We start from the raw sequence: 13,790 nt of genomic DNA, 5'->3' as shown, positions 1-13,790 counted from the left end.
AAGTAACAGGTAAAAATCATTTCTATGTAAAATGTCTCTCTCAAGTCCATATTCTTGTATTCATGATTTTCCCGGTAGTGATATCATAAGTACTCTACAAAACAGTCCAGCTCAGTATAGTGTAATTATTAATAATATTGCATGGTACATACTAAACTTAACTGTACTATAATGTACTAAACAGTAACACTACATAAAAAACAGTATTATACTGTGTTAATTATTCTGTTCAGTACAACAACAAAAAACTCCCTACAGTACCATTACTGTACAGTAATGAATAATACTGCATGCATACTATGCTTACCCTTATTGTACTAATATGTACTAAACAGTAACACTACATAAAGAACAGTATTATACTGTGTTAATTATTCTGTTCAGTACAACAACAAAAAACTCCCTACAGTACCATTACTGTACAGTAATGAATAATACTGCATGCATACTATGCTTACCCTTATTGTACTAATATGTACTAAACAGTAACACTACATAAAAAACAGTATTATACTGTGTTAATTATTCTGTTCAGTACAACAACAAAAAACTCCCTACAGTACCATTACTGTACAGTAATGAATAATACTGCATGCATACTATGCTTACCCTTATTGTACTAATATGTACTAAACAGTAACACTACATAAAGAACACAGTATAGTACAGCATCCTTTTATAGTACAGTAATGAATAATTGCTGCATGCATACTATGCTTACCCTTATTGTACTAATATGTACTAAACAGTAACACTACATAAAGAACACAGTATAGTACAGCATCCTTTTATAGTACAGTAATGAATAATTGCTGCATGCATACTATGCTTACCCTTATTGTACTAATATGTACTAAACAGTAACACTACATAAAGAACACAGTATAGTACAGCATCCTTTTATAGTACAGTAATGAATAATTGCTGCATGCATACTATGCTTACCCTTATTGTACTAATATGTACTAAACAGTAACACTACATAAAGAACACAGTATAGTACAGCATCCTTTTATAGTACAGTAATGAATAATACTGCATGCATACTATGCTTACCCTTATTGTACTAATATGTACTAAACAGTAACACTACATAAAGAACACAGTATAGTACAGCATCCTTTTATAGTACAGTAATGAATAATACTGCATGCATACTATGCTTACCCTTATTGTACTAATATGTACTAAACAGTAACACTACATAAAGAACACAGTATAGTACAGCATCCTTTTATAGTACAGTAATGAATAATACTGCATGCATACTATGCTTACCCTTATTGTACTAATATGTACTAAACAGTAACACTACATAAAGAACACAGTATAGTACAGCATCCTTTTATAGTTCAGTAATGAATAATACTGCATGCATACTATGCTTACCCTTATTGTACTAATATGTACTAAACAGTAACACTACATAAAGAACACAGTATAGTACAGCATCCTTTTATAGTACAGTAATGAATAATACTGCATGCATACTATGCTTACCCTTATTGTACTAATATGTACTAAACAGTAACACTACATAAAGAACACAGTATAGTACAGCATCCTTTTATAGTACAGTAATGAATAATACTGCATGCATACTATGCTTACCCTTATTGTACTAATATGTACTAAACAGTAACACTACATAAAGAACACAGTATAGTACAGCATCCTTTTATAGTACAGTAATGAATAATTGCTGCATGATACTTTACTCTTTCAAGATCATCTACAATATTTTTTATGTTGCTATTCCACACACGTCATGCAACCCAAATCTCTCTTGTTCTCACTAAATAATATTAACCAACAGTGCCATAAAGAAAGTTAATGTATTGGGGCATTTCTCCGTACAGTAAACCACTGGACACCATAACACATCCTACAGAACTGCTATGCATAGTTATGTACAGTATTGCATAGTAGGCCAACTTATGGGACTATAATGCATCTAACTTCAGGATAGTATACAGCACCCTACAGAACTGTTATGTATTGAGTGAAGTACAGTATTTGCATAGTAGGCCTACTGTATGGTACTATACTTCCTGTAATGTACTATAATATACTTAACTGCACTATACTATACTATACTGTAATGTACTATGCTACATTTAACTATATATAGTTAAATGCTGGACAGTATACAGCACCCTACAGAACTGTTATGTATTGAGTGAAGTACAGTATTTGCATAGTAGACCTACTGTATGGTACTATAATACTTCCTGTAATGTACTATAATATACTTAACTGCACTATACTATACTATACTGTAATGTACTATGCTACATTTAACTATATATAGTTAAATGCTGGACAGTATACAGCAACCTACAGGACTGTTATGTATAGAGTGAAGTGTAGTATTTGCATAGTAGACCTACTGTATGGTACTATAATACTTCCTGTAATGTACTATAATATACTTAACTGCACTATACTATACTATACTGTAATGTACTATGCTACATTTAACTATATATAGTTAAATGCTGGACAGTATACAGCAACCTACAGGACTGTTATGTATAGAGTGAAGTGTAGTATTTGCATAGTAGGCCTACTGTATGGTACTATAATACTTCCTGTAATGTACTATAATATACTTATCTGTACTATACTCAGTTAAATGCTGGACAGTATACAGCACCCTACAGTACAATAAATTTACTTAGGGTATGTACTGTACGACACACACACTATGATACACCAAATGGAACACTACTGTACAGAAACCGTAAAGTACAGGTAGAGATTAGAAAATGACAGTATTGTACTGCATATGAAAGATAGACTACACTGTTTGTGTACTTGTGTAAACAGAGCATAAAGTACTTAAATGCTATTCCATAATTATGCTCATTTTACAAAAGCTGTTTAAATATGCAATATACCTAGAATTGTTAGTATTGAGTACAAACTCGAAAAGACAGTCAAGAAGGGGAACTGTATAACGACGATGACGCAATACCAATAACTGAAATATTTACAATTAATACTATAGTCAAGTAATCACAAAGCCGCCCACAAAATATTTAAATTTTGTTGCAGACACTCATGTCAGAAGGACCACACTTAACTTCGTCCCAATTGAACACTGCATAGTAGTACTGACATTAAGCCTATTTTGGCAGTAATGTTAAGTTTGTAGGCTCCCAAAAGTGTAAAAGCAGGTATTTGCTCATGTAAATTGTCAACTTTGTGTATATCGATGAAAAAAGCCCTTTTTTGTTCTGCACAGTGTCTCTCTCACCTGAGATTGGACCAACAGCCTCGCAAGGGCCGAGGTAATCTACGGTGGTCTTATGTTGCCATGCCACACACTTGCTGGGATAAGTCTCTCCGTTGTGACCACATACCTGGACACCGTCACCATGACACTCCCCCTGCAGGAGAAGGGAAAGAGAGATTAATGAAAGTGGAATCCCATTGTATCTAAAATAATAAAATATCACAGGATAGGAGTGTTAACTCAGTGGTTAATGCCAGTGCCTTCGAATCATAAGGTCCCGAGTTTGAGTCACTCCAAGATTAATGTATGTCGTCCAGTTACAGAGTTGTTTACAATTGACAAGTCATAATCCTGGACGTTAAATATGAATGTAAGAGACTGACTTCGGTCAGCTTGCGGCTTTGATGAGCCAATGATGGCTTCTTCGCGAGTTCCTGCTTGCAGGAGGATCTAAAATACATCACAGGATAGGCTATTAGCACATATAGCCCATTATAATAGTCTCATCATGAACAATCAAGCCTCTGAATTTAGGATGAATATTTAATAGGTAAAATTTTATCTTTAGACTGACTGATGAATGATGTAAGCTGGATGAGAGACAGGCTATAATAGGATATATTCTACATCCTAAAATTTGTTCAGATCATAATATGAACAAAACTCTTTGTATTACATTTGTTAACCCTTTCATATTACAACAAGGAAGAGGAGGGAGGGAGGGAGGAGTGGGGTGGGGTAGGAGGGGGTTAAGCTGAGAGGGATGTGTCTGCCTTTAACTATAGACACTATACGGTATGCGGTACTTACCATACATTCCCCCCGATAGGCTAGCACCTTGCGTCTTTTCTGAAGTTTACACAAGTTGGGGTGCTGAATACCGTCTGTATCGCAGACTGGTACATAGAGTTCATTCTCACAGTTCACAGGGGTAGACACTGTTAAAGAAACCAATGGCATCATTTTATTTAGACATTTATTTACTTCCATTTCTTATCTTGCAATGCTGTCTCTTTGCCACATCAATGCGAACTGCCTGCGATTGGTTGCAGAGCAGTAATGTGCCAAATTTTATGGTGCTTTATAACTTTATATAGAAAATCTTAATTGGCCAGTAGGATTGTAATTTTTCATCACAAGCTAAAAAGTAATCATGTCTTTTGATTATTGTAGAAGAAGATCAGCCCTAAATTTGTGGTGAATTAACCAAGTTGATACTATCTGTCTATAAGTAAAGTAACCTTCCTTATTAAAATAATCTCCTTCATGGACCATTTGAACTATTCCTTAGTTTCTTTTGTATGTGTGTGTGTCATAGAATACTTGTTTACCTGTTGCTTTAAAGTATAAAGCAGTGCAAATCAAAAAATGCTTTTAAAAGTAAGCATGTCACCTCCATTACTTACCACATTCATACTGCTGGCATTTCTCTAATGGGACACTCAGACAAACTGCTCGTTTTGGCAAGCACCTAAAATGGAGGATAACGAAGAAGGAACAATTACGTTATGGAGAGTTCAATTAGACAGGAAAGTGCTTTTAGGATGGGCAGTATAGAGGGCGGTATAGTGTTCGTTCATTTTTGAACAGGAGTGACTTCTAGCTGCATGTATCAAAATATGAACTGAAGCTGGAAATTGGCTAGCCACCTGACGTGAAGTCTAAGTTACGAGTTATTGGTCTTCCTCCACATGAACATGTGGATCAGCTTGGCATTGTAAAATAACTGCCTTCCAGCAGTGGCGGAGCGTCCATACAGTCAGGGGGGCGGATGCGGATGCGCCCCTGACAGACTCAAATGGACTGCTGGCGCCCTTTTCAGCTCTTTACCACTTTTTACTTATTCGCGATTATTGACCTTTTTATTGCGCTCTCATCTACCTATTGACATTTGTCACATTTTGTTGGCGATGACACCTATTTATTCTTTGTTTATCTGCAAATTAGCAAGGCCTGGAAAGGATAATTTCCGGCGATCTAGGGAGTATGTTTACTCAAAAAATTTCTGTACGCTCCGCGCCAACCTGTGGTGGCGCTCCGCTTAGATAGTGTCGAAAGCGCCCCTACAGACCATTCTCGACCCCCCTGTCCAATACCCCAAGCTCCGCCACTGCCTTCCAGACTGATTAGTATTATGGGGGCAATGCTATAGACCTTGAAGAACAATCAATTAATCAATCAATCAAACTATCCATCAATCAATAATTGAATCCGTCAATAAACTAACCAGCACTACCGCATTCTCACTTTGCAAAGATGAACATGTATTGTATTAGATTATCCAAACTCAAACTATGCTCGCCACAACCAAGATGGTCAAAAACGACCTTCTTACAAAGGTCAAAGATGTTGCCTGCTGATGAAGCTGACCAGAACAAATTTTGGATAAAGTAAGGAGATAAACTACAGGTACGCACCATGTGCCGGACGGACACGCATCGGGAGAGCTACACGGATCACCCATGGAGCAATCACCATACTTGAATTTGAGATCAGACAACTTCTCTGCACAACTGAAATAAATCAATCAATCAATCAATCAATAATAAATAAATAAATAAATAAATATATAAATAAAAATAAAAAAATCAATCAATCAATCATAAGAAAATAAAATCTGAAAAATCTGAGAAAATGATCTAGTTAAACAATTTCAGAAATTGTAACAAGATGAAAAGCCAACCATCTGCATGAACCTCATGTGATCAAGATATTTCTGATGAAAATCCATTCCAAACTTTAAAAAAAAAAAAAAGTACCATTTTTCACAATGACTACCCAAGATCTATATGTCCATCCCTTCCATAAACTCACACTCACTTGCAGAGAAGACTTACTTTGCTAAACAGGCACTTGGGTATGTTTTACCGTTGACTGCACATATAGGGACGTACTGATCTGAACAATCACATGGCAGGCCAGTGTAGCGGTGCTGCTCCTCAGGTAGCATCTCACTGGTCAGGCACTGTCGAGATGAGCATATCTCAACACCTTTGTAGCATGTACAGATGTTACAGTCAATGTGATAATGACTTCCATGCTCTGGGAATAAATGGGGAAACAACTTGCAGATTAGTAATGATTTTAGAATTGATATCCCAGGCTCGTTTTACGTCATATTTCAGCAGAGGGCGAGGGGAGGGGGTTGCCTACGTTTATAATAGAATATAACATGGCCCAGTGAATTTCCTAACCTGGCATTCTAGATCACGCAATGTAATTTAATCTCAGATACGGTGGTGCAATCAACTGTAATAATTGGCTTGCAAAGCCCAGAATTATGTATTAAAAAAAGTTAGGTTAAGCTACAGTACATACACTACATATCAAAGTGCCTGATTCCTGGGAAGCAAGGCGACAGGCTTTTCACCGGTTATCTTCTACAATCATACAGGTTACTCATCATCACAATTAGCCGCGGCTGCTAAAGATAAGAGTGATATACTGACAATTCTCTCTTCTTTCATATTAAATGTCCGACCTGTGACCTCCCTTCTTCCTTTAGATCAAGGGGAGGGGACGAAATTGATCTTGCGAGCCACGGTGAAAATTTGTATCGAATGTCCGGGCCATACCAGTTCAAATGGAAATATCGTATTAAATGGTATCTAATATGTTAGTAAGTTGTTAATTTGGACCTTGTCCATCTACTGTGTCAAAATATGCAACACAATTGTCCCTAGGTACAAACTTCCTTAACTTTCATGTTCTTGTTCTGGGTCAGTCTGTGACATTCATTTGTTTAGTTGATTTATGGTTGGATAAAAACATTAATCCAGTATTACAGAGTTAATAGGGATTATATTTCCTGCAGATGGCTGGAAACTTTGAGCATGGACCACACTTTACCCACTGTGTTTCAGATTAAGTCACACCTATTTGAGCATGGACCACACTTTACCCTGCACAGTGTTTCAGATTAAATCACTCACCTCTAATCTGGCCGCTAACTCTACAAGATTCAGAGGATTGCTGGTCACACCCTAATGCTTGACAGTATTCAAATTCTCCTCGTCTCCCGCACTGGCAAGCTTGGTAGCATCCCTCATCATCTCGATCCGTCAGGCGGATCCAACTACCAACTGGAACCAGGAAGTTAGATGAATCTCCAAGTTTGCATCCTACAGACAAAAAAAAATAAATAAACAACTTATAATTGAAACTAGTTTTTCTTTGAATCTTGAAAGCTTAAGAAACATAAACAGAAATTGTATATTGCATGTGTTCATTCTCACATATAGGCATGTGTTCATTCTCATATGTTTTCATCCATTCTCACATGTGCAGGTTCATTCCAATAGGTAAGCATTCAATGTGAGATAGGTGTCCATGCATTCTCACATATTGTATGCATCCATTCTCACATGTAGATGTGTTCTTTCTCATGTATGCAAATGTTCATTCTGATAAGTATGCCATCCATTCTCACATATCAATGTTCATTTTCACATGCATGCATTCACTCCAATATGTGTGCGTACATTCTCATTTGTATGCATCCATTCTCAGATTTGCATATGTTATTTTCTACATGTGCATTTGTCCATTCTCACATGTATGCATTCATTCTCACATATGCATGTCTGATTTCTCACATAAAAATGTGTTCTTTCTCATGTATGTAAATGATCATTCTGATAAGTATGCCATCCATTCTCAAATATCACATATTCATTTTCACATGCATGCATTCACTACAATATGTATGCATACATTCTCATATGTAAGCATCCATAGTCAGATTTGCATGTGTTATTTTTGGCATGTGCATGTGTCCATTCTCACATGTAAGCATCCATTCTCACGTATGCATGTCTGATTTCTCACATGTAGATGTGTTCTTTCTCATGTATGCAAATGTTCATTCTAATAAGTGTGATATCCATTCTCACATATCAATGTTCATTTTCACATGCATGTATTCACTCCAATACATATGCGTACATTATCATATGTATGCATCCATTTTCAGATTTGTATGTGTTATTTTCTCCATTCTCACATGTGTCCATTCTCGCATATATGTATCCATTCTCACATGTATGTATCCATTCTCACGTATGCATGTGTGATTTCTCACACAAAGATGAGTTCTTTCTCACCTATGCATGTGTTCATTCTAATTTGTATGCAATGCATTATCCTATATCCACTTGTTCATTCTCAAATATGCATGTATTATCATCTTACCAACAAATCATTTATCCAGTATCTCATCGCCAAAATGCTATCCAAAACTTAATTGCTTATTCGAGGGCAAAACTGGTATAGCACTTTATACACACAGCTAGGAACAATTGTATTTTATAATAGATGGTCTCACTGCTTTTGAAACTGCTACACAAACTTTGAATGTTAAATTATGGCCTGCTTACCGTCATCACATCTGTGTTGTTTGCAGACCTCTCCCATGCTACAAGCCTCTCTGTCAATACTGCAGACACTGTGACTCTGTGAATGGTTGGCACAACTGTGAGCCACACAAGGGTAAGTGAGTCCCCTCACCTGATCCTTGGGGAACTTTGCTGTATCTACAACTAAATAACAAAAGGGGACAAAAGTTGAATTGGTGACAGAATTGACCGTACCTAACTGATATTTAACGTACATCTGTCCTGACCAGTGGGATGAATGAAACTCGAAAACACATCGGTATTACAAAAAAAATTATAATATTTAAACAAGAGCCCAAGGGCACTGTGGTTCCTTGCGTAGGGGTATATGACAATACACATAATATTATCAAGCAAGATTGGGTTCAAATAGTCAAGTAATTGTGGTCCTACATGTACCCATAAAGTAACCAACACTATAGCCAACACTTTTGTGATCACAAATTGTGATCGGATTATGATCAAAATGCACTTTTGAGATCTGAATATGGCGCCGAAAATGTAAGAGATATAAGGTCACCTACAAGCAGGTCAACAGATATGATAACATTGGTGACCACAGATGACATGACCGTGAAATTTGAAAATGTTCCACCACCCCATTCACAACTTGTCCCAAAATATCAACCGTGGCAATGGGATTTAATTGCATTAAATGTCTAAAAATTAACTTTGAACTTGTATACATAACTACACATACAAAGGTCACCCGGAGGTCAACCAATTGACCTTTTTGATCGGTGAGACCTAAATAGAGCATCAAAACTGTAAAAATTCAAACATTTTTTCTTTGCCCATTTTTCCCCCCAAAATACTAGTTTTTTAACATTAATTAATTTTTAACATTAATAACTTTGCACACGAAGGTCCCACGGGGGTCAACCCATCGACATTAATGATCAGAAGGTACCTTTGACATCTGAAAATAGCATCGAAACTGTAAAAATCCCCAAAACAAGTAAAGGTCACCAGAGGTCAAATTAAGGTCAAAGGTCACCCACATGCGGGTTGACATTACATTGAAGCAATTTCCAACCCTAACGGACAATTCGTTCTCAAGTTACCGCAAAAAAACTAGTTTTTTATCATTAATTGACCTTTGGTGACCTCGGATCACATGACCATTAAGTTTGAAAATGTTCCCCTATACCATTTGCAACTTGTCCAAAAATATCAACCATGTCACACCTTGGCAATGGGGGTTATTGCATTAAATATCTGAAATTTAACTTTGACCTTGTATAACTGAACCCACAAAGGTCACCTTGGGTCAACCCATTGACATTTTTGATCGGTGTGATGTGTATATAGCATCAAACTATAAAAATTCATACATTTTTGTCTTTGCCCATTTTCTCCCCCCAAAATTCTAGTTTTTTAACATTTATTGACCTTTGGTGACCTCGGATCACATGACCTTTAAGTTTGAAAATATTACCCTATACCATTTGCAACTTGTCCAAAAATATCAACCGTGTCACACCTCGGAACTGGGAGTTATTGCATTAAATGTCTGAAAATTAACTTTGACCTCGTATAACTTCGCACATGAAGCTCACAGGGGTGTCAACCCATTGACATTTTTGATCGGAAGGTACCTTTGATATCCAAATCTAGCATCAAAACCAAACATTTTCTTTTTTGTTCGTTTCCTCCCTAAATAAGCACATTTTTTCTAATGTGACCTTTGACCTTTTGACCTTGGTTTCAGATGTAGTTTTATCTTCTGATTAGAAAAAGCAAAACGACAAGTCTGTACAGCCATTCTAACTCCGACCGAAAAACTTTGACCCCTTATAACTTTGCACAAAAAGGTCACATGGGGTCAACCTATTGACATTTATGATCATAAGGTACCTTTGACATCTGAAAATAGCATCGAAACTGTAAAAATCCCCAAAACACGTAAAGGTCACCAGAGGTCAAATTGAGGTCAAGGGTCACCCAGATGCGGGTCGACAATTGGATTACATTGAGGTAACTCCCAACCCTAACGGACAATTCGTTCTCAAGTTATCGCAAAAATACTAGTTTTTTATCATTAATTGACCTTTGGTGACCTCGGATCACATGACCGTTAAGTTTGAAAATGTTCCCCTAACCAGTTCACAACTTGTCCCAAAATATCAACCTTGTCGCACATTGGCACTGGGAGTTATTGCAGTTTTAATATTTTTGGTTTTTGGACCATAACTGACCTTTGATGACCTTTGTGGGCACCAAAAACAATAGGGCACACCTTCTCCATATGGTGGATCTATAGTCCAAGTTTGGCCTCAATCCAACATTCCCTTATTGAGATAGAGCGTACCCAAGCAAGTGTCACAGACACACACACACACACACACACAAACCTGACTGCATAGGTTCCTTTTTGCTAAAGCAAGGAACCAAAAACTCTAGTTTTTTATGAAACTTCTCAAAAAGGTGCATTTGGTATAAACAAAGTGAAATGGGTACGTGTCTTTTATAATAGTGGGATCAATCTCGTTTTCAGTTATACTTGCTAGGCCTATTATTGGTGACCAGATGCAAAATGTGACTATAGAGGACTTTCCTAACAGCATATTTATTATGGTGTTTGTGCACACACATTCATCATGGTTTCCCACAACTTTCTACAATCATTATTCACCCCATGCAGTTCCCTTCAAGAGCCTATTGGCCAAAAATCGTGACTCCTTCCCCCCCCCCTACTTCTTTTTTTTTTTATAGTTTCTAAAAGGCAAGCTTGTACCAAATGGGTCATACTATACAGATCAAAGTTCACTTTAAATAATTTAGGCAATACCTAAACTAAATTATCCCAAATTGAAATTGATTGCAACTTCAAGACTGCTATCATTCTACACGATGAAGAATTTGAAATTAAAATTGTCAGGTGTTTGTCAGGCAGCAATGTCATTAAATGAGGATTTCCTTTCCCAAACTTTGACGAACGAAGGAAACTGATTTTAAACATGAAGCCTGTACCACTCGTCCATCTATGCATCGGGGATAGATTTAGCCTGACAATATAGCTGGTTAGTGAAACTGTTAAGTATAACTTAAAGTCAAACTTCATGTGTGAATTGTACGCTGATTTAGTACAGTACAATAAAACACACATTTCCACTATGGTAAACATCATTTATGTTACGTACATGTGTCAAACTTTCTAATTTCTTTTAAATATATCAACTCAACTTTATACAACTTTATCAACTAACTTGACCTATCATTTGCATTTATCATCCGTACTGTCTGCAACCTCCTACAACCAAAGTGATTTAAATTGCTTAGAGTGTTTCCCAATGGACTTTTCCCAGTCTGATTCTAACCATCCTAACACTGAGTTTGGGTGGGGGGGGGGGGGATTCCTTCGTTAAGATTAGCTTTAAAATGCTTTGGATGAACATATTTAAAGTGACCATTTTTCTTTCTTTCTAGCATATTTTGGGGCAATATAATGATTAACCCTATTAAGCTAATCTGTGATTTCATCTGATAATGCAGAAAACTATTTAACGGAAGCAACATGTATGTCTCACTCTATGTATTAGCATACAAGAGGAGGGACTTTCTACTTTCTCACGGATCAAACTCAAACAAAATATGGCTTTGGATTCTTCAAAGATGAAGCGTACTTCGGGACAAATTCACCAGCTTCCAAACTCTTACCAAGATATTCGTCCAGTGGTACACAGGGAGCATTTTTCTCCATCGGTGAAAGAATGTTGCATAGACCTTCAGCTGTTACACCCTTCGGAAGACGAGACAGATCGATGCACTGGTTCAATATGTGCACGCAATCAGATCTAAAACAGACAAACAAAATATGGAGCTTCTGTTTAAGAAATATGCCAAAATGACTTTTCCTCTCATTTCCCTTTCTATTTAATAGCGATTATCACAAACCAAAGTACCCCAAGTCAATCTATGTCGATCCTTTCCTCCACCTCACTTCATCCTTCCCATTAACCCCTCCCCTCCCATCCACAACCCAACTCCTCCCTTCATAAGTTTCCATCTATCATGTGAATCTGACTGTCATTAGTTTGACTGTTAATGAGGTATAATGTAAGGAATAGACTTAATTTTACCAACTCCACTTGTACAATTCATTAGATCAATTTCCTTGAACTATATCACCCCACTCTGAATCTTCCCTACCCCCTCCCTTCCCTAACCCCTCCCTTCCCTAACCCCTCGCATCCCTACCCCCCGACCCCCATATTTGTTTTTACTATGTATACCTGCCCCAAACGATCTTGGCCATCCCTTTGTTCTGCACGTTTCACAGAAACGCATAGTATGTCATCTGGATTACCATACGATGAAGATCAATATGTATACTACAACAGCTTATGTTGCCATGGGCAACGGCCATGCTAAATCCATTAAGGCTTGGGATAACGATCATACCATTCATTCTGTACCCCAATTTAACCATACATCATGACTCACACCTCAGGCCATAGTGAGATTAAAAGCAACAATCTCTCTCTCTCTCTAACTCTTCCTTCTTAAAACCTCTCTTCAAATTCCAACTTTTTATCTTTTTCAGTTTTTGCATCCTATCCTACATCCAATTTACATTTGATATGATTAGCCCACCAACGTTTCATGCTTAAGTATAGTTTTAACAACAAAAAAATCCATGAAATTGATCTTCTTTCCATTCCTACTTTCAATAAACTTTAATATCCATCTCTCCTTCTCGATCTCCGTTTTGTACAATCGGAGAACTGTTTCATTTTTCCAGGGGGTAGTTAAAGTTTATAAAAATTCTCGATTTATCCCTGTAGTATGCGTGTGTAATAATAAACCTCTTAGTATTATATCTGAGGCAGATCAGTTCTATCCGCCGGTATCGTAACGTACGTAAGAGGAGGAGCAGGAGAGCCGGGGAATCCAATCTGTTTCTCGTATTCACTACTCTTAGTCTTAGCCTCGGGTTAGCTCAATCATGATAATGAACTCCAATTGAACATGATGAATGTATCCCGCAGGGGTGCTCCTCCCCGAGGGCGCGGAATAAGATCTGCGATACCATCCATTATCTCGGTATTAGCTTCAGTCCGAGGCTGAAGAAGGAGTCACTCTCAAAAATGAATTATCTCCCAATATTGGCCGTGTTTACAGCAGGAAGTGTGTTGTATAAAAGAGCAAATTAATAT

The 13,790-nt window shown here is 37.1% G+C and overlaps 1 protein-coding gene across 3 annotated transcripts in view; it reads right to left on the bottom strand.

Annotated features, from left to right (window-relative positions):
• The window catches only part of LOC139958559 (reversion-inducing cysteine-rich protein with Kazal motifs-like), a 104,289-nt gene that overhangs the window by 6,304 nt on the left and 84,195 nt on the right, over window positions 1-13,790 (bottom strand). For all 3 annotated transcript variants that reach the window (XM_071955697.1, XM_071955698.1, XM_071955696.1), the window contains exons 14-21: window positions 12,292-12,428; window positions 8,614-8,775; window positions 7,171-7,359; window positions 6,076-6,280; window positions 5,656-5,751; window positions 4,645-4,709; window positions 4,049-4,176; window positions 3,260-3,392 (exon numbers count right to left, since the gene is read on the bottom strand). In XM_071955697.1, coding sequence (XP_071811798.1) covers window positions 3,260-3,392; window positions 4,049-4,176; window positions 4,645-4,709; window positions 5,656-5,751; window positions 6,076-6,280; window positions 7,171-7,359; window positions 8,614-8,775; window positions 12,292-12,428 — 1,115 coding nt within the window. The remainder of the gene's footprint in view (window positions 1-3,259; window positions 3,393-4,048; window positions 4,177-4,644; window positions 4,710-5,655; window positions 5,752-6,075; window positions 6,281-7,170; window positions 7,360-8,613; window positions 8,776-12,291; window positions 12,429-13,790) is intronic.

The sequence above is a fragment of the Apostichopus japonicus genome, chromosome 18, assembly GCF_037975245.1.
Source record: "Apostichopus japonicus isolate 1M-3 chromosome 18, ASM3797524v1, whole genome shotgun sequence".
Lineage (NCBI taxonomy): Eukaryota > Metazoa > Echinodermata > Holothuroidea > Aspidochirotida > Stichopodidae > Apostichopus > Apostichopus japonicus.
Note: the sequence above shows the minus strand (reverse complement) of the source record. Positions and strands in the feature narration are given on the sequence as shown.